At 44.8% G+C, this 21828-nt stretch overlaps 1 protein-coding gene across 3 annotated transcripts in view; it reads left to right on the forward strand.

Moving 5' to 3' along the window:
• NSF (N-ethylmaleimide sensitive factor, vesicle fusing ATPase) overlaps nucleotides 1–21828 on the forward strand; it is a 162931-nt gene that overhangs the window by 101656 nt on the left and 39447 nt on the right. For all 3 annotated transcript variants that reach the window (XM_075911369.1, XM_075911370.1, XM_025181455.2), the window contains exons 13-15: nucleotides 16029–16124; nucleotides 16725–16881; nucleotides 18410–18543. In XM_075911369.1, coding sequence (XP_075767484.1) covers nucleotides 16029–16124; nucleotides 16725–16881; nucleotides 18410–18543 — 387 coding nt within the window. The remainder of the gene's footprint in view (nucleotides 1–16028; nucleotides 16125–16724; nucleotides 16882–18409; nucleotides 18544–21828) is intronic.

Consider the following 21828-nt stretch of genomic DNA (forward strand, 5'->3'; position numbering starts at 1 on the left):
CAGTAGGTGGCAGAGACAAGATTATGTTGAAACTTCACCGTAAGTTTTTTCCTGAGGTGGTCTCAGAATTCCACCTGAAACAATCAGTTAACTCATCTGGGTTGCACTACTTCTACTGCATTTACAGAACCAAACCTTTCCAGCTGCCTCCCCATTTATTTCCTCCTGTAGCCAGCCATTCCAAAGGCCAGGCTGTTTCATTACAGATAAAATCTGTTAAGTGGGTAACACATTATATCTGACTGCATTACCAATTGGCTGATGTGCTTCTCCTGCGGAACATTGATATTCCATTAGAATTTAAGCAGCATCCTCCATTAGAGCTTGAGAAATGTCAGTTTCTGAATGCTGCATTGTAGAATTAGCCCCCTAAGCTTTGTAGACATTGTGTTGGACTTAGCTATAGGGACCAGATGCTGAGTTCAGGGGAACAGTATAAAATTGTTTGACTGATGCTTCTCATCTCACTATCTATAGAATAAGCTTCAGGGGGTAGCCGTGTTAGTCTGTAGAGGATAAACTTAAAACATAACAAATGGAAAGCTCATGATCCCATCTACATGTTTTGTTAGTCTCTAAAGTGCTACCAGACCATTTGTTGTTTTTTAAGTTCATCTATAGAAGGTGCGTCTTGGCAAGTTGCTTGCAGTATGATCCATTGTGACATGTTCTTGAAGAGAGATTGGTTGCTTATCCTACATAACTGTCCTTCTCCGAGGAGTTGTAGTCAGTATGCATCCTACAGCCTTCCCCCTGCTTTTGGTGTCCTGGAGGGCTTCAGATTGCTCACATGGAATGTAACCTATGCCCTGTATGGAGGCTCCATACTGGGGAGAGAGGGGGATGCAGTTGCTCCATCCTTCATAATCTCACACGGCTGTGCAGCCCTTATGCACATGCAATTCAAAACTCCAATTTCATGTACATAAGGGGCATGCTAACAACGTCTAGAAGAATGACAGTTACTGGAGGGTAAAGAAGCATGAATTGATTGAGTTTGGATGGCTGCAAACAGAGTGCCCCCTGCTTCTTATGGAGCAGCCTAGGTGACAATTGCTTAGGTGCTTACCCACTTACCCCACCTTCGTTTCTGGAGGAGGCAGAGGCACACTGATGGCAGTATGGAGTCTCCAGACAGGGCATATGTTACATTCCATGTGAGCAGCAGCTCGTAGGCAATAGAGGAAGGGTATTAAGGACACAGTTGTTTGGCATATAGGGTCATAATTCAAAATGACCTGGAAAAACTTGAGAAATGGTCTGAGGTTAATAGGATGAAGTTCAGTATGGACAAATGCAAAGTACTCCACTTAGGGAGGAACAGTTTCACACGTACAGAATGGGACGTTACTATCTAGGAAGGAGTACTGCAGAAAGGGATCTAAAGGTCATAGTGGACCACAAGCTAAATATGATTCAGCATTGTGACACAGTTGCCCAAAAAAAAAAAAGGCAGCAAACATGTTTCTGGGCTGCATTAACAGGAGTGTTGTGAGCAAGACATGAGAAATCATTCTTCTGCTCTACTGTGCACTGATTAGGCCTCAGTTGGAGCATTGTGTCCAGTTCTGGGCACATTTCAGGAAAGATGTGGAGAAATTGGAGAAGGTCCAGAGAAGAGCAACTAAAAGCATTAAAGGTCTAGAAAATATGACCGATGAGGGAAGGCTGAAAGAATTGGGTTTCTTTCGTTTAGAAAGGAGAAGACTGAGAGAGGATATGATATCAGCTTTCGAGTACTTAAAAAGGTGTTACAAGGAGGAGGGAGAAAATTATTCTCCTTGACCTCTAATGATAGAACAAGAAGCAATGTGCTTAAATTGCAGCAAGGGAAATTTAGGTTGAACATTAGGAAAAACTTAACTGTCAGGGTGGTTAAACACTGGAATAAATTGCCGAAGGAACTTCAAGATTTTGATAAGTGTTCAAGGGCCACACTTTTCTATGGAGGGGTTGTGGGGTCTTAGATGGAGACTGAGTACAGAATGGCGCACAGAGTACAGGACTGGGGTGCAGGAGATTGTGTGGGTATCTGGGTAAAGGAGGGGGTTGTGAGCTGTGGCAAGGGAATAGGGGGTAGGTTCTGGGAGGGTGCTTGGGTACAGGAGAGGACTCTGGCCTGGGGGAGGTGTAGAAGGTAGGGATGTAATAGTGTAGTCAATTAACTGATTATCCAATAAGCAAAAGCTTATAGGTTAATGCTGTAGACTACACGCTTTTCTCCCTGCCCCCACCCCAGACAGGGACTGCTGCCACCCTGCTCTGCTGCAGCTGTATCAGAGGCAGCAGCATAGGATGACAGGCAGCTGGTCTGTGAGGGGAGCTGGTTTTGAACTGGCTCTCCTTGCAGACCAGCTCCCATCTGGCACCCTGTGCGGAGTGGCAGGAGACTTCTCGGGCGTGGGCCCAGAGTGTACTGGCTGCCAACCCTGTCCCTTGGGACTACAGAATCGTTGACTAACAGATAAGAATTCATGAGGTTACTCGACTTGTCAGTTAACCAATATTTATCATCCCTAGCTGGAGGCAGTCAGGGTCTGGGAGGGAGTTATGACCAGGGGCAGGAGGGGTGCAGAGGGTTTGAATGGTGACCTGCGGGAGGGAGTTGGGGTGAAAGAGGGGTATGGGTGCTAGAGGCAGGCTCTGGATGGGAGGTGCTTACCTAAGCCAGAAACCCTGTAGCACCCTCAAACCAGGCTGGGTTCCCTGCCCAGTGCAGCCCCAGACTGCTTGAATATACAGGCTGTTCCCTCCACGTGGCTCTCAGTTTTTATTGGCCGGTTGTTTTAGGCCAATGGGGCTGAGGATTGAGCTTGGGGCAGGGAGATCACATGAAGCTTCCTCCCTCCCTGCAGAACACACACACAAAGGTACAGCACTTTAAACGGTGACAGCTGCTTGAAGGCCGGATCCGGATCCGGTGGCTTGAAGGCCGGATCCGGCACCCTGGCCATATTTTGCCCAGCCCTAATCTAGATGGTGCTTGATCCTGTCATGAAGTTTAATAAAGACAAATGCAAAGTGCTCCACTTAGGAAGGAACAATCAGTTTCACACACACAGAATGAGAAGCGACTGTCTAGGAAGGAGTACTGCAGAAAGGGATCAAGGGATCATAGTGGACCACAAGCTGAATATGAGACAGCAGTGTGACGCTGCTGCAAAAAAAGCAAACATGATTCTGAGATGCATTAACAGGTGTGTTGTGAGCAAGACACGAGAAGTCATTCTTCTGCTTTACTCTGCACTAGTTAGGCCTCAGTTGGAGTATTGTGTCCAGTTCTGGGCATCGCATTTCAAGAAAGATGTGGAGAAATTGGAGAGGGTCCAGAAAAGAGCAACAAGAATGATTAAAGGTCTAGAGAACATGACCTAGGAGGGAAGGCTGAAAGAACTGGGTTTGTTTAGTTTAGAAAAGAGAAGACTGAGGGGGGACATGATAGCAGTTTTCAGGTATCTAAAAGGATGTCTTGAGGAGGAGGGAGAAAACTTGTTCATCTTGGCCTCAGAGGATAGCACAAGAAGCAATGGCCTTAAACTGCAGCAAGGGAGGTTTAGGTTGGACATTGGGAAAAAGTTCCTAACTGTCAGGGTGGTCAAACACTGGAATAAATTGCCCAAGGAGGTTGTGGAATCTCCATCTCTGGAGATATTTAAGAGTAAGTTAGATAAATGTCTATCAGGGATGGTCTAGACCAGTGGTCCCCAACCTTTCGGGGCTGCCGGGCGTCTAGGGGCGGGGCTGCTCATGTGCCAAGCGCCTGGGGCTGGCACCGTACATGCGCCGCGCACCCGGGGGCGGGGCTGGCCCAGATCATTTGGCGGGCACAAATAAAAGCCCTGGTGGGCGCCATGGCCCCCATGGGCACCACGTTGGGGACCACTGGTCTAGACAGTATTTGATCCTGCCACGAGGGCAGGGGACTGAACTCGATGACCTCTCAAGGTCCCTTCCAGTCCTAGTATTCTGTGATTCTAAAATCACAGAAATGTAGGGCCGGAAGGAACGTTGAGAAGTTATCTTGTCCAGCATCCTATATTGTGACAGGACCAAATAAATCTAGATAATCCCTGAGAGAAGTTTGTCTAACCTGTTCTTCAAACCTCCTACTTTAACCTAATCTAGAGCTTAATTACCCTTAGGCTGCATCTAGACTGGCATGATTTTGCGGAAATACTTTAAAGTGCTTTTGCGCAAAAGCATCAGTGCCCAATCTAGACGCGCTTTTGCGCAAGAAAGCTCCGATGGCCATTTTAGCCATCGGGCTTTCTTGCGCAAAAAATTAAGGTGCCTGTCTACACTGGCCCTCTTGCGCAAGTATTCTTGCGCAAGAGGGCTTATCCCTGAGCGGGAGCGTCAAAGTATTTGCGCAAGAAGCACTGAATTCTTACATTAGAACATCAGTGCTCTTGAGCAAATTCAAGCGGCCAGTGTAGACAGCTGGCAAGTTTTTGCGCAAAAGCGGCCGTTTTTGTGCAAAATCTTGCCAGTCTAGACGCACCCTTATAGTTATAAAGTTTTTCCTAATACGAAAGGTAAACTTCCCTTGCTGCAGCTTAACCCCATTGCTTTCTGTCCTACCTTCAGCTGATCCCCATTCTTGTTGTAACATCCCTTGACAAATGCCCTCTGACTGCTTTTCTCAAGACTAAACATGCCCAGTTTTTAAACTTTTTTTTTTTGTGTAGCTCAGGTTTTCTGAAACTTGTATAATTTTTGTGGACTCCTTTCGTAATGTCCACATCTGTAGTGCAGTATAGCACCCAGAACTGGACACAGTACTGCAGCAGAGGCCTCCCCAGTAATAGTGCAGGACAAAAAACTTCTGTGTTTTACTATGACACTCCTGTTAATATGCTCCAGAATGATATTAGACTTTTTTGCAAGTGCATGACATTGTTGACTCATTCAGTTTGGGATCCACTATAATCCCTAGTCTTTTTTAGCTATACTACTCCCTAGGCAGCTATTTACCATTCTGTAGTAGGGTATTTGATTTTTCCTTCCTAAGTCAAGTACTGTGCACTTAATCTTTATTACATTTCACTCTCTCTTCCATTATCCAATTACAGCCTCTTCCCGACTTAACCGGTTACAGGCCAAGCAATTGGTCATAACTCGGTTCGTTCGTAAGTCGGACCCCACAGAGTTACACGCGACCGCGCTGTTCGTAAGCGCAGATCGTATTCGTAGCTCGGGGTCCACCATTTACGGCAGCTTCGGTCGTAATTGTGAATGGTCGTAAGTTGACCGTTTGCATTTCGGGGACCGTCTGTAGTTAATTTAAATATTGAATGTATCGGAATCAAGATTGGCTCATTTGGGAACCTACTAGCTAGGTCCTTCTAGTTTGGAAGCAAACCATCGATAACTACATTTTGAGTATGGACTTTCAACCAGTTGTGCACCCACCTCATAGTAATTTTATTTTGACCACATTTGCTTTTATAGGGTTCCATGTTATTTGTGTGTCACTGATTCAGCAGTCAAAAGCTCAGTTGATAAGAAAGAAAGTTGTCCCCTCACCATCCCCAACAGATGTGAGATCTTCAGACTCCAGTGGGATCTAAGATGCAAACTGGCTTCTGGGTTCCTTGTGCATGTCAGCCGACGGTCAGGGCAGTGTGTGTGTGTATGTTTCCGAGAAAAGGTTTAACGTCCGTGTCTTTATTGCTAGGACCGGGGTCCCGTCGCAGAGGGTGGCCAGCAGGCCTACAGACGCCCCTTTATAGGAAGAGCTTATTACACCTTAGATTTTAGCTGCTAGAACACAAAGTTCCTTCGCAGCGGGCAGCCTAGGAAAGGCTGAAAAGGTGCCCCAACGGATCTTGTCACCTGGGAGTGACACAGATCCAAACGCCCAAGCTCTCCCTATGTCTGTCCCTTTATGACCGGCTGAAGTTTTTAAATTGTGCTTGGTTCTATTACAGCAACTGAAGGAGTCAGGTTAAAGCTTAAACAGTTACAGGTTTATTAAAAGACTTATAAAAGCATATGGTTACAATGGCTATTGCTCTCTTTCTTAACTGTTAACAAATACAGATTTTAAAAATGGTTACAAAGAAAATATAGAAAATAGAAATAATAGTACCAAGTGACAGCTTAATCTTTAAAGAGCTCTAACACTATGTATATATATACTTAAACAAAGGACCACATCCAGGTACAATTTTTACCCCTTTCTGTGCCTCTCGACTCCAGCGTGTCAGGCCAGGGCCGGTCTCTCAATTCCTAGGAAAGACGAATACGAGGTGAGCGTCCCCTCTGGAACCTCGGGAGATCAAACACCAAACCCGACCAGCAGATAGATGGTAGATTGACACTCAGAGAAAATGTGCTGCTGGACCCATCTATATACCCCTGGGGGTCCGTATCCTCTTTCTTATCTAAGATGCCAAATTGTACTGGTCCGTTTTGTGGCGCCAGTTCTTACAAGCAAGTTTCAAGTTAATTTACACTTGCAAGAGAGATAACTAAATTGTGAGTACTAGACATTTTTTTTACTGGGCGAGAGATTCCTCCCCCCGCGGACGGATGTGTGTTCGTATCAATATGGGTTTGAGTCAAGGACACTCCTTGGCAGCCTCTTGGTCAGCAATTGGCGTATCTCTGTTTACAGCCATTCATGGTCACACAGCCTGGGCCTTCTGCTCTGTGTGCCCTGTATGCTCCAGGCAAGCAAAAATGGATGTTACAAGGGGGGTTCCTGTCTGGCTACAGTGCACCATCAGTATTAAAGGTTCCAGAGGCCAGACTAGGCCCTCAGAGACATTTGTGCAGTCCTGTTGACGGTGGACCTACACAAGTATAACTGTGATAGAAAATTAATAAACAATTCTGATGATGCATGAGGAGTGTAATCCAGCCCACTTCTCCACAAATTGTACTGCTCTTACGAGTATAAACAGTGGTAAAAGCTTACTGTAGTCATTAAAATCAGCAGATTCCTTTTTCATACGGTGTTCCATTTCAGAATAGGACCACAATGAATTTTGCTCTGCAGTATCCATAATGGGTTTACAAATGGTCTCCTCATATAGGGTTTCAGAATGAAAGGAAGAAGCTCTGTCCTCGCAGTGTTTGTCATTTATGAAGGTCATTATGCATTTAACTAGAGAGATTATAAGGATCCTGAAATGTCAGCTTAAGAAGGTAAGGAGATTAACCAGAATGTAAAAAGCACCATTTGATATTTGATAGTGTTGAAATACAGATTTATTAGCTCATACAGATGTAGTTGAAAGACACAGCCTCTTTGCTAGAGTGACCAGGAGATGGTGTGAATATAATGCAAAAGGGAGAGCCTTTTGCATTAGTGCATACTGTGCTGAGTTTTAGAAGGAAACTAAAGTGTTTAAAAGCCCATTTATCTTTAAATAGAAATGAAAAAAAGATGTAATTCTTAGAAACCATCTTACATGTAAGCTAAACAAATCCTTTGGTTATTAGTCAGGGAAGGGATCTGGGTTGTGTTAGTCATGCACCTCTATTGGAATTGCTCTGTTGAATGGAAAAAAGAGGCGCCCTCTATTAATCCAGTCAGAACAAGCTAAAAATCTCAGAACCCATTGAGGAGTTTCCTTAAATTTCAGAGTTATAAAAAGCATTAGCAGTCCATTATTTTTAGTGTGAGTGCGTGGGAAGAGAGGGAATTTCAGTGGGTTTCTTCATATTTGGTGTTCAATTGAAGTGGAATTGAGGTTGAATTAGTGGAATAAATTGAGACTTTATTGGGTCAAACTGTTTGGGGGTTACACTATGGGTTTAGAACAGCATCAACTAGCTTGTAATTGGTAACAACAGAGAGTGTATTAGAAAGTGTATGGTGAGGGGTGGGGAACCTCAGGCCTGGGGGGCTGGATGCGGCCACCGGCTTGCCTGGATCTGGCCCCTGAAGCTCATTCTGCCCTCCACCCCCACCCTAGCACTCGAGCCCCCCACTCCCACTGTTGCCCCATCATGGGGCTGGAGCACACGAAATCTACTAATCTGGGGCCCCCAGGATCTGGAATCCGAGGAGCACGTGGGGAGTGTCTTTCTCCTTCTCGGTCAGCGTACACATCACTGAGAATAGGTTGGTTGGTTGATCGTTTATTTGTTTTGCTTTTCACGTCTGTGTGGCCCCCAGCTGTTTTTTATGGGTCAGTGGCCCCCAATCCAAAAATGTTTCCACACCTCTAGTGTATTAGAACCTGCAATTAGCTTTATGACTACAGAGCATAAAGAGAATAAAATAAAGGACTCATTAGATCATTTTTAATTCATTTCCCTCATCAATACAGCTCTAACCCCTGAGACTGGATATCTCCATGCTAAAGCAAGGGTGTTGACAGGTTTTCCTTTTTTGAATAAAAAAAAATATATCAGCATGAAATGTAAGTTGTATTTTTAGACAGGTTATGTTTACGTTTAGTTGTTCTTTATCACTCAAATATAGCTGATCTATGTAGTCATCCTTAGTTTAGGGCTGAATTATTTAAGTTATTGGTAAGTTATTCTGCATAAGTCCAAGTAGTTCTCATGAAGGTTGCAAATTGTGTCTTCAGAGAGAACTTTCTAAAGTTATCTGTGACACAAGGGTGTGTCTAGACTAATGGATTTTGTCAACAAAAGTGGACTTTTGTTGACAAAACTATACCTGCGCTGAGTCCTGTCGACAGAAGTCAGCAGTTTTGTCGACGGCTGTAAACCTCATTTTACGAGGAATAACGCCTTTTGTTGACAGAGTTCTGTTGACAGAAGGCATTACTGTCCTTTGTGTCTACACTGTCATGTTGACAAAGTGGCTTGCTTTGTCGACAGAACTGGATGTAGTCTAGACACTTTGTCGACAGAAGCTTTGTTGACAGTATCTGTCAACAAAACTTCTGTCGACAAAAGCCTGTAGTCTAGATGTACCCCATGTAGTCTGTTTCAGTCTGGCACATATGTATGTTCTTTGTCAAAGGATTCTCAAGCTGTGAATTAGTAGGCAGAAAGGGAATATAAATGGCCATTCAAGCAGTGAGAGACAAGGTGGGTGAGGTAATATCTTTTGTTGGATCAATGTCTATTGGTGAGAGACTCAAATGGACAGCTCTTCTTCAGGTCTTGAAAAGCAGTTGGTATTTTTAGAAGGCCTGATCTTCCAGTATAGTTTTCTCAGATTCATCTCCCAGAGATGTTTTTCTTGAACTATTGTCAGGTCACTTTGACACATTAATCTATTGTTTAGAGACACCTAAAGCTTGCAGAAGTGAGATGCAAAAGCACTTCAGTAAGAGGCATTTGAAGGGTCTGATTTCTTTTTGGAACTATAACCTTGCAGCTGAGTACCAGCAATTCTGCTATGATCTCTGCAGATGCACCGGCATTTTTACCTGCTCTAATAATTTTCTCATCCTGCTCGGCAGTTGTCTTGAGCCTGAGAGTAGCTGGTGTGATGTTCATAGAATTGTTTCAGAGGTGGAGGTCATTGTTAGTATTTTTGATGGCTGTATTTGCAAGAGTTGCTCCCTGATCACATCAGCAATGCTGTGTATTTTCAGAAAGTGACATAAATGCACAAATATTTTACAAAATTCCATGTATGGTGAAATCTACCCTAAGGGTCCAGTTCAAACACATTACATATTACTACAAATACTTTTAGTCCATTGATCTCTTGCATTAATTCTTACATTCTGCTGCACCTTTCTGACTTATCAGCCTTGCTTACATTTTTTATCCAAAGAAAGCCTTGTAATACTGTAAAATGAGATGGCAGCGCAACAGAACTGCATTTTCCATGCATATGGGTAAGGTTTTGTTGCTTCACCACTATTGACTTTTGTACTGCCATTAAGACCCCTTCATTGCAGTTGTGAAATATCTGCAGTGATGTGTCTATTAAAACATCTGCTTGCTCACCTCCTTCCATGTTGTCAAGTACCAGGTTAGAAAGAGGCTGATAGCTTGCTCAGTACCATCAGTGAGAGCAACAAACCAGTTTCAATGAGGTGTCAGCAACTTTTCTCTTCCTTGTCTCTCACAGTGGTCCAGATAGGATCAAAGCAATGTCTCCGGCTGTACCTTATCACTTTGCCAGTGTAACCTCCCTGAAACTCTTATTTCATCACCACATAGTTAAAGCTTTTAAACTCGTTGAACTGTTAGGGAAGACTGGGGTGGTAGGTACTTGAGTGGGTTCTGTTCAGGCCAGTATGTGTGGAGAGGGCTGCAGAGTTATGCATGTTTTTATTATTATTAACTTGGTTGGAAAATAGATGCAAGGGGAAGGACTTGAAGTCAATCGGGGAAAAAAATGAGTTCATAACTAAACATCGGATATTTGCTACTTAAAATTTCTCGTTCAAAACACTTCTTGACACAGTGCTTTTAAACCCGGGGTGGAGAATTTTGGGTTGGGGGCCACTGACCAACAGAAAAATCAGTTGGGGGCTGCATACAAGTGGGAAGGAAAAAAGTGGCACCCCGAATGAGAAGAAAGACTCTCCTCACATTCCTCTTGCACACAGATGAGTGTCTAGAGGGTACTGCCTAGTAGATCTTGTGTGCTCCAGCTCAGTGGTGGGGCAGCAGGAAGGCTGAAGTGCCAGCACAGGCTTCCTAATGCCTTGGCGGGGGGGGGGGGGGGTGCGCGCTAAACCTCAGGGGCCAGATCCAGGGTTTGGAGCTTACTAAGGAGAAATGCCCATAGAGTCTATTCATTATACACTCCATGCTTCTTTGCTCTGCCACAGTGTGCAAAGCTAATCAACCCCTCCTGAAGGTTGATTAACTTAGTATGCTTGATGTCAGATGAGCCTCTCTGAAGTTAATTGTTTGTCAAGTTCTTGTAGTTTGTGAATATTCTCTTTAACTCAATCCTGTATTAAAGTGCTGGGGGTTTTGTTGGTGTGATATTGCTGGAAGAGTGCCTTGCTCTCTCCTGTCCAGCAACGAGTGAATGCTTTTCTGAAGCCTACGGCAATGCCGATAGTAGTAGGCCTAAAAGCACTGGTGGTGAGCTGGATAATGGTGCTCTCTGGTTTATCAAACTCTCTGATCACCACAGAGTCCAGTACAGTTTGATCTTTAGTTATTGATCTTCACTCTCCAGGTGTGTTTCTTTCAGAACAATCACATCAGAGTTAAGTCCTCAAAATCATTGATATATAATTGCAGTTTACAATAAGCTCTCAATATTGAGCTGCATAATTGGCAAGAGTGGGCTTCTTTGAAGGAAGGTTTGGCCTAGGGACGTAAGTGACTAGTCGACTACCCAATAAGCAAATGCTTATCCGGTAGTCAAGTAGGAACTTGACTAGTTGCTTCCCCCCACCTTGCTGTCTCTGTCAGAGAGGCAGCAAGGGTGGGGAGTACGAGCTGGTGCTGGGGAAAGCCAGCTCAAAAATCGGTCCCCACCCCCAGCACCGTCTGCACAGTGGGCAGGGGATGCAGAGGCTAGCGGGGATTGATACAGTCCTGCTCGTGCCGGTCGCACTGCTGCTTCTCTCCCTTTGGAATGTACACAAGCCGCTTGCGACTCATGTACATTTCAAAGGAAGAGGCACAGAGGGGAACCCCACGCCAGTGGGGACTGCTTTGCTCTTGGCGTGGTTCCCGCTACCTCTCTCCCTTTGAGAGGTACAAGAGCCGAGTGTGCCTCTTGTACATTTCAAAGGGAGAGGCGCAGTGGGATAGCAAGTTCCCCCCTTATTGACTAATTGAGTAGTCAATGGAAATTCCATCGACTACCTGATTAGCTGATTAATCGAAATATAACATCCCTAGTTTGACCTTGACATGGGCCATTACTGCCATTGCATTTGTTACCAATTTGATGACATTTGTTGTGCTTTTGCATGTAAAATCTCCACTCATTGCTTTTTAAATGTAAAAAGAAGAGAAATATTTGTTCTGCTTTGTGGGTATTTTTGTCAGAAGAAACATTCCATCATTAAAACCATTCTGCATTTTTCGTAGTGTACTAGAGAAATATTGGGCTATCATTAGAATGATAGGATCAGAAGAGCCATCTAGTTTAATCCCCTGCCAACATGTAGGGTTTGTTGTGTCTAAACCAGCTAAGATTAAATGGCCACACAGGCTACTTTTGAAGTCTCCAGTCAAGGATTTTCCACAACGTCCCTCAGCAAATCTGTTCCATTGGCTTCCTGTTCTTATAGTTAGAAAGTTTTTCTTGTTCTTTAGTCTAAATTTGCCGTGCTGGAGTTTGAACCCATTCCCTATTGTCCTCCCCTCTGTGGCAAGCAAGAACAATTTTTTCTCCAATTTTAGAGCAGTCTTTCAAGTGTCTGAAGGTCACTATCATATCCCCTCCTCCTTAATCTCCTCTGTTCTAAATTAAACATACTGAGTTCCTTCAGCTTTCTTGCATTCCATTGCTTTGATCATCTTCGTTGTTTACCTCTGGATTTTTTCCAGTTTCTGTACATCCCTTCTGTACTTTGGTGACCAGAACAGGACAGTGTTCCAACTGAGGACCTAACCAGTGCTGAGTAGCGCCGTACTGTCATATCCTGTGATTTACATGCTGTGCCTCTGTTCATACAACTAAACATTATATTTGCTTGTTTTGAAGCAGCAATCCTTTTCAGGTTCAGGTTGTGATCCACCCAAACTCCCAAATCCAGTGGTGCTGCCAAGCCAGTCACTCCCCAGTCTGCATTAGTGAATTTAGCATTTTCCCTAAGTACAGCACCTGACATTTGTCTGTTGGATTTCATTCTGTCATCTGTTTCCCGGTTCTTCAGTTTATTAAGATCCCTCTGAATTTTAGCTTTTTCCTCCAAGGGGTTGGAATCCTCCCCTCCCTCTCCCAGCTTTGAGTCACAGGCAAATTTGATCAGTATGATCTCCATAGTTACATCTAGATCATTAATAAGTGTTGTACACCACTGGAACCAGGACAGATCCCTGTGTAACCTCACTTGAGAAATCTGACAACATTCCATTAATAGTTACTTTGCTTGCAATTCAGCCACCCATGTATCCATTTCATGGTACCATGGGTAGCTTGCATTTCTTATGCTTACTTATCCGAGAAGAGTGAGGGGGGATTTGAGAGCAGCCTTCAACTTCCTGAAGGGAGGTTCCAAAGAGGATGGGGAGAGGCTGTTCTCAGTAGTGATGGGTGGCAGAATAAGGAGCAATGGTGTCAAGTGGGGGAGGTCTAGGCTGGATATTGGGGGAAAACTATTTCAATGGGAGGGTGGTGAAGCACTGGAATGGGTTACCTAGGGAGGTGGTGGAATCTCCATCTCTAGAGGTTTTTAAGTCTCGGCTTGACAATGCCCTGGCTGGATTGATTTAGTTGGGATTGGGCCTGCTTTGGTCCTGAAGTCTCTTCCAGCCCTATAATTCTATGATTCTGCTATCGTGTGGGACTGTGTCTTAAGCCTTGTTGTAACTCTAGGTATGTCATCTTCCAGGTACTTGCAAATTGAATGCTTTAAGCTTTGCTCTAGTAGCTCCTCAAGACAAGCTGGCTGCCCTGGCTCTTCCTTTTCCCCTTTATTAAAGAGGGGCACCACATTAGTGTGTCTCCGCGGTTCTCCAGCACCTCTCCTGTCATCTATGAGTTTGCCATTATTATTGGCAATGGCCTGGAATTTCTGCAACTAATTTCTTCAGCATCTTTGGGTGAATAACGTCTGGCATTGCTGGTGTGAATTCATTCACATTGGTCAGAAGATCTCTGATGCGGAGTTCTTTACTCATCCCGAGCGACATTCCCTGTACTGTCTGTAAAAACTTTGCTACTCATTCGGTAACATTCATGGCTTGCTGTTGAGACTTTGGCAGGGAAAACATTCATTGATTTGACTTGTCAAATGTGTCCACCTTGTCTCCATGTGCACAGACAGAAATGAAACTCCTGTACTTACTACATGTCAATAACTTCTCTTGCGCCAAGAGTCTCAAGTCAGACTATATGAGGTGTTTAGTTGGTAATGAATTTCAGGTATGGTCAGCACCTAAACTTGATTTGGGCCCAGCAAAAGTCTTTGAATCACAAATACTAATGATACTAATCTCGAGTCATCCAGTCACCTGGGTGCACTTAAAATGTCATTGTCCACATTAATGGTTTAGTAAGGGTCAGAAGTCACTCACTGTAAAATATGGGTAGTTTAGAGAAAGAGAAAACTTTTAGTCCTTAAGTAACAAATAGAAAACGAAAACCTTTTATTTTGGGAAATGTATAAAAAGGACCACAAAGTCTGTCAAAGTTGTGTTGCAATACACACATCACCTGATGACAGTGAGTAAAATCAAATTACTGTGTAATGTGGCATGGGGAACCTTTTTCCTATTGGGGGGACACTGACCCCCAGAAAAAATCAGTTGCAGACCAAACTTAGCCCTATGTGGGAGGAGGGGGGGAAGCTCAGGGTTTCCCCTAAACTCTTTGGGATTAGTGTTGCCAGCCTTCCCGACTGGATGCATTGCCATGAATGGTAATAGCATCTGGTCAGAAAAGTTGGCACCCTTATAATTGGGGTGGGGCCAAAACTCGGGTTCAGGATGCAGAAGGGGGCTCCAAACTGGGGCAGAACATAGGGGTAGGGTCCTAACTGGGGGTGCAGGCTCTGGGGAGGTGCTTGGGATGAAGGAGTTGGGGTACAGAATGGGGCTGTGGGCAGGGGCAAAGGGGTTTGGAGGGCAGGAAGGAGCTTATGACAGGAGGTTGGGGTATGGTGGTGGGGTCCGGGTGGGAGTTAGGGTGCTGGAGAAGAGTCAGGGCTGGATTAGAGGGCAGAGGTGCAGGCTGTGGGAGGGAATTAGGGTACGGAAGGGGGCTCAGGGCTAGGGCAGAGGATTGAAGTACAGGAGGAGATGCAGGGAGATTACATCCGGCAGCTCCCAGAATTGGAAATGGACTTGATTTGTACTTTACCACTTTATAAGTAAATCATTTAGTTCACATTTGTACTTACCCTTCTCCTTGTATCTGCAAACTGCTGCTGCTTGGGGTCAGCAGGCAGCCATGCCAGTAGTAAGAACCAGTTCTTCTATCTGTATCATGTTAAGGCCTGAAAAATTGCTTTAAATTCACTCATGACTCCTGATTTCCACCCCGGGCAGTCACGATTTCCAAGTGCTATAGATCCACCAACTAACCCTAGGCAATATGGAGGGATTGTGCAGCAAGAAGCTGTACGTGGTTTGATGAAAAGATTCTACAGCCTGCGAAGGCTGTTCCCCAATAATATGCTGACCATGAGTTAAAATGCACGGTTACAGCAGCGTGGGCAGCACAGCACACCAGTGTCACTTGGCCATTTCATTGTGCCTGACAAACCATTTGTAAGGAGTGAGAAGGACCCCAGTGGCTCTGCAAGTCTGGAATGTGTGAACCCTACTCACTACCTTTTAAAGCTTGGGGGGCTGTTTAGATAGAAATGGGACTCCATTCTTTGCCTGGAAGGGACAGTTCTTGATGTGAGGCTGTATAAGGCTTCCCAGCTGAATTCAGCTCTTTTAAGCAATGCTGATCATACTGTTTTTAGGAAGGCATTTTGGTCCTAAATTAAAATAGGCTCTTAGGCATGCTTCATCTGATGTAAATATAGGGAAAGCAGTAAGTTACCGACCAAGCATGTAGGGTTTTAAAATCGGGTTGGGTGGGAACCTGGTCAGAGTAGAGAGCTGGAAGCCGGGAACTCCAGTTATCCCATCTCTAACACTAGCTCCTCTGAGTCTTCAAGTAAGTCAGCGAGGACCATGCAGAGTCAGGCCCTCAATCGCCATCCCTCAGTGCTAATATTTCCTCCCTATACAATGCTAATATTAATGAGACACTGTCTGACGTAGATGTGAGAACTAGCTAATGGCCATGATTCAAACTGGAGATGAAAACTGTTCAGTAGTTGTGTGGTAAGTGGGGTGCTGAACAAGATTTCTTTAGGTTTTATTGGCTTATAATTAAGCACAGAATCAAAATCCTTTGAACACAGAGAAGGATGTTCAGCGCGGTCCTTGAGGTAACTTGCACTGTGAGACTGACTGTGTGTTAACCCTCTTCCTTGTAATTGAATTAGGCCAGCACCAAAGTAGAAGTGGATATAGAGACAGCAGATCGTCTGCGGGTGACGAGGGGAGACTTCTTAACCTCTCTGGAGAATGATATCAAGCCGGTGAGTGGGGCCCTTTAATTCACATAATAAATTGGTGAGTGCAGATAGCAACCACTTCAGATCTGTGCACATGGGCAAGTATAATGCTGCAGCATGGCTCATTTCTGTGGCTTAATCAAACTGAATACTATTCAACCTCAGTGGAGGGGGCCCTCCACTTGGCAGGACACACTAGTTGATCATTAGCCTAATCTCACTGCAATTGAGTGAGAGATTTGATGCTGAATTCAGTGGCAGGAGGATTAGGGCTCTGATGCAGAGAACTTGATGTATTTTAGTAAAGTGTAGATGATTTCAATTCCTACAAGTGATTTACATCGGGAGAGGTGATATTGTATGTGACTACAGAGGTTATCCTATGTTAAACAGGCAGTGATATCTTATTTTATTGTCCTTTAAAACAAACTGTACCACATCACTGCTAAATCTTTCATTTAACTGATCATTCAGCTACAGTGTATACCAAAATCTTAGGTAATTACATTGAAGAAGCTCACCACAACACAGGTCACTCTAGTTTTGTCTACTGGCCTTTGCCATGTTTTCCATTGATCAAACAAGACTCCCTGCTGAACAATTCTTTCATCTTATGACACACAGGCATTTGGAACCAACCAGGAGGATTATGCAAGTTACATCATGAATGGCATTATCAAGTGGGGTGACCCTGTAACACGGGTTCTGGAAGATGGAGAACTGCTTGTCCAGCAAACCAAAAACAGTGACCGCACTCCGCTAGTTAGCGTTCTTTTAGAAGGTGAGTTTAGGGATATTACTATGTTGCTTCTGAAAGTGAATTACACACACAGTCCAGTCTTTTCAGTTATCACATACAGTATTTGGGCTAGGCATTCAGTAGTGTGTAAAGTCAACTTAACAGAAAGAAAATGGCAAAATGATTAGATGAATGCATGTTGCATCCGATATTAGACTAGGGTTGTCTGGTTCTTGGAGTGTGTGGAACATTGTCCATCCTATATCTGCTCTTAGAACACTAGAGCAAGAGTGAATACTTTGTAACTAGTTACCTGTTTACAGACAGGAAAAATTCAATCTGCCTGTGAGCAATTGCAGTTACTGTGAATTGATGTGTTACTGGAAGTTCTTTACTGAGTAGCATCTTTAGTTTGTTGCTGCTTCTTCATTCGTTTGTTGCTAGTATGTGACACTTATGTTGTGTATTATTAATTAACTTGAAGATTTTGCTGGCATTGCTCAGGTCCTTAACTCAATTCATTTGTGTTTGTCTTCATTGAAATGATTGCTGTGGGGTGGGGCTGGGGATGAGGGGTTCAGTATGCTAGCTGCCCAGGGGAGAGAGAACTACCCCACATCTCTGACACCGCAGCAGCTTGGAGCCAGGTGAGAAGCGCCTCTCCATAGCAGCTGCAGCTCCAGTGGGCACAGCCAGGGGAGAGGTGCATGACCCCAGTTGGGGCAGGTCCAGGTTTCTCTGCTGCCTGCGGACCCACGCGAAAGGGAGGAATGCAGCAAACTCTGCACTTCCCCTCATTTCCGGATGAGGGGGAACAGCCAGCAATGTTCCTGTGTGAATGGGGGAAGGAGGGAGCTTCCTTCCCTCCACACCCTCCGTAAAGCTGTAAAGTGTGCCTGGGGTGGAAAACTTGGGGCTGGGGCAGTTCCAGATGGCAGGGGGAGACACTCCCAGCCAGCCCCTTTCATGTGCCGGTGTCTTTTCTGTATGATTGTATGAGAAATATTCCTAGGCAGACCTGGAGATCAATAGACTTGTGCACGGACAGACAAACTCTCAGACAGAGGGTGGATTTGGTGTGGCACGTAGGCTGTACCGTATGTTTGTGGTTGAATTAGTTTTTCTCTTGAGTTTCCAGTTACAAATTCCACTTTTCCCTTCCATGGGAATTCTAATCATTCACACAGAATTCCTGCCAGCCATCTTGTTTGCAAACGCACAAGGGGCATATATGTAGTTTAAGCAAATTCATTTAAAATCAAAGTAAACGTATCCAGTCCTATGCAGTAAAGTAGGCCAGCTCATTAAGACACGGCATCTTTTTGGTTCTTGGCTTTTTTTATTTTGCAAGTCGCACTCCTTGGAGTCCAAATAGTCTCTGTAATTAGCCTCTTTGGGTGGTAATGCTAGACAAGAACTGAGAAAGAAGAGGAGTGAATTTTCTATGCATGAAGAATCAGTTTAAAATGTGAATAAGATTATTAACTTGCTTGAGTCCATCTAACTTCCTTTGAGCCTTGTTGTAAAATCTTATTCCCACTTTCTGACTCTTATCTCTTTCTTTGCATAGGTCCCCCACATAGTGGAAAGACCGCCTTGGCAGCAAAGATTGCAGAAGAGTCCAACTTTCCCTTTATCAAGATCTGTTCTCCTGATAAGACAATTGGCTTTTCTGAAACTGCTAAGTGCCAAGCTATGAAGAAGGTACTATGGGCATTACTGTAATTATCTGAACCTGATTCTTGTGTACTCTGACCTGAGATTGAAAACTGACTTTGCCCTAAATTGTGCTTTCTAGTCTGAACGTCAGAGTTACCCCCAGCTCCTACTCTTCCTTGTCTACATGCTCTTACTTAGACGGCTGGGGACTATTGACATGGATCTTATACACAGCCATCAACAATATGGCTGAGCACCCAAAAAGTCAGGAAATGCCAGAACTAAGGTGCCCCCTTGTGCATACGTGTTATGAGACAGTTTTTATTTACATGGTCACATCATTTTTTTTCCCCCACAGAACCTCATTTAGAACTCAAGATGAACAACATTTTGGGGATGAATTGTTACGAGGCAAATGAGTCTGTTGTCACTAGGACCCTTGCCTTTTCTGCTACTGCAATTGGAGAGCTATAGTGAGTAAGATGAAATTGTGGGAATAGAAAGGATGGTCTCATGCTTGAGGCAGTTGAATGCTGCACTGGCAAATTGGACACCATCTCGGCAATAGAGTTCCTAGGTGAAACGCTTAAAAAAAACTTTTAAGGGCATAGGAATGGCCATAATGGATCAGACCAATGGCCCATTTAGCCCTGTCTCCTGTTAGTGGCCAGTGCCAGATACTAGAGAGAATGAACGGAATAAGGTAGGTGTCCAGTGATCTATCCCCGTCTTCTAGTCCCAGCTTCTGGCAGTCAGAGGCTGAAGGGCACTCAAAGCATGGGCTTGCATCCCTGACCATCTTGGCTCATACCCATTGATTGACCTGTCCTCTGTTCCCCTTTTGAGCTCAGCTACATTTCAGGTCTTCACAACATCCTATGGCAGTGAGTTGCCCAGATGGACTGTGTTGTGTAAAAAAGTATTTTCTTATGCTTGTTTTAAATCTGCTGCCTGCTAATTTTGTTTGGGTGACTTCTAGCTTGCATGTTCCTTATTCATTTTCTATAAAATGATTCTGCTTTGAGTGCTTGTGAAGGAATAGAATCTGGACATCGAATGTGAAGCAAGCGGAAGTTTACTACACGCAGCGCTGGGTAGAGTGCCACATCGTTTGCTTGAGCTCAGTGAACACTGCCAAACAATAGGTTACAACTAGTTACATAGGATGCTCAGTGGGCAGATCAAAGTGATGGGAGGGGGGAAGATCCCAGACCCCCTAGATAGATACTAATAGTAAGGCAAGATAAGAGCAATAATATAAAGTTACATAGTATTTCCAGTAAAACAAGTATTTAAACAAAGCAGACATCAATTGTCAGTTAAGTGGTGATATGTCTGTCAGCTTCAAGAAGGTATCTCTGCAGGATTTGGTCCATCTGGGGATTAAAGGAGAGACATGAGGAGTACTTAACAATGGCACAGTTGTGCCTAGCAGCATTGAATGTGTCATGTCCTCTCTCCCACTCTGAGCTAGGTGTGTGTGTGTGACGGGATGGGCGGTAACCATCATGTATATCATAGCCTGCCTCTGGAATTTTCATCCTACAGCTTGCTCATTCCCATTCCAATTAGGTGTGCACAGACTGCGTGCACCGATTCTGGAGCTTTTTCTCTTAGCAGTACCCGTTGGGCCAGTCAGGGAGCCCCCTGGAGTGGCGCTAGCATATCTGTGCATATATACCCCTTCTGGCCCCTCACCCCCTCAAGTCCTTTTTACCGCCCCTGACGGTAGCTGCAGCATCCTCAAGACTGGTAGTCTTCACTTTAGCCTGTATATAGGTCTGTAGATTTGTCAGTGTTTCTCAGTTAGTTAGTACCTCATTAGTTTCTGTCAATAGTTTTAGATAAGGGCTGGGGAGGGGATGCCAGGACCCCAGGGATTCAAGCTGTGTTCATCGTGCTTGAAGCCTATCCCCTGCGGGGATCTGCTGACTCTTGCTTGAAGTGTCTCGGGGAGGCCCATCACACGGAAAGGGTTTTAAATCGAGGGCTGAGAGAGGAAGGGACTTGAGGCTCAAGTTGATCCTCATGGAGTCTGCTTTATAGTTGTTGGCTCCAAAGCGGGGCCCATCAGTGCACAACGCACCGTTCTCAGTGCGGGAGGCTTCTGTGGTGCCGTCCAGGCACCAGACTACCTCTTCAAAGCCACCTAGTCCCTGGCACCAAGGAGAGCCAAGAATGCCAGGGGAAGATCCCCGGAGAGGCGCGGCCACAAGGTGTGCCCGAAGGAGGGGCACTTGGCCTCAAACGCACTCTGGGATGTCCCAGTCCCACCCAGGCGAAGCCATACTTCCACGCAGAAAGGAAGTCCAGTACCAGAAGGGACTTTCGAGGAACTCCGCAAGCCATGGACTTTTGACATGGCACGAGAGCTCATTGAATTGACCTCCCCAGAGGCAGGGGCCTTGGCAAGAGCAGCTCCAGATTTGCCCAATCCGGCCCCAACGCGGGCACCAAGCCATTGGGCGGCACCAACGCGGGCACCGATTTCGACAATGATACCAATACCACCACCGGCCCCAACATGGACACTCTAGACCCTATCCCGGCCTTCCATCATATCTACCTCTCCCTCTAGCTTAGTGTCATCCGCAAACTTGCTGAGGATGCAATCCATCCCCTCATCCAGGTCATATTAAAGATGTTGAAGAAAACCAGCCCTAGAACTGATCCTTCGGGCACTCCACTAGAAACTGACCACCAACCTGACATTGAGCCAGCTTTCTATTCGTCTTATAGTCTATTTATGCAAGCCATACTCCCTTAACTTGCTGGCAAAAATATTGTGGGAGACCGTATCAAAAGCTTTGCTAAAGTCAAGGTATATTACATCCACCAACTTCCCTATTTCCACAGCGCCAGTTACCTCATCATAGATTGGTCAGGCATGACTTGCCCTTCATGAATCCATGTTGACTATTCCTGATCACCTTCCCTTCTTCCAAGTGCTTCAAAATGGATTCCTTGAGGATCCCCTCTATGATTTTTCCGGGGACTAAGGTAAGGCTGACAGGTCTGTAGTTCCCTGGATTGTCGTCCTTCCCTTTTTTAAAGATGGGCACTACATTTGCCTTTTTCCAATTATCTGGGATCTTTCCTGATCTCCATGAGTTTTCAAAGATAATGGCCAAAGGCTCCGCAATGACATTTGCCAACTCCCTTAGTACCCTCAGATGCATTAAATCCAGACCCATGGATTTGTGTATGTCTAGCTTTTCGAAATAGTTCTTAACCTGTTCTTTATCTACTGAGAACTGCCCACTTACTTCGCATACTGTGTTGCCTAGTGCATTAGTCTGGGAGCTGACCTTGTCTGTGAAGACCGAGGCA

This window comes from Pelodiscus sinensis, chromosome 29 (genome assembly GCF_049634645.1).
Source record: "Pelodiscus sinensis isolate JC-2024 chromosome 29, ASM4963464v1, whole genome shotgun sequence".
NCBI classification, from domain to species: domain Eukaryota; kingdom Metazoa; phylum Chordata; order Testudines; family Trionychidae; genus Pelodiscus; species Pelodiscus sinensis.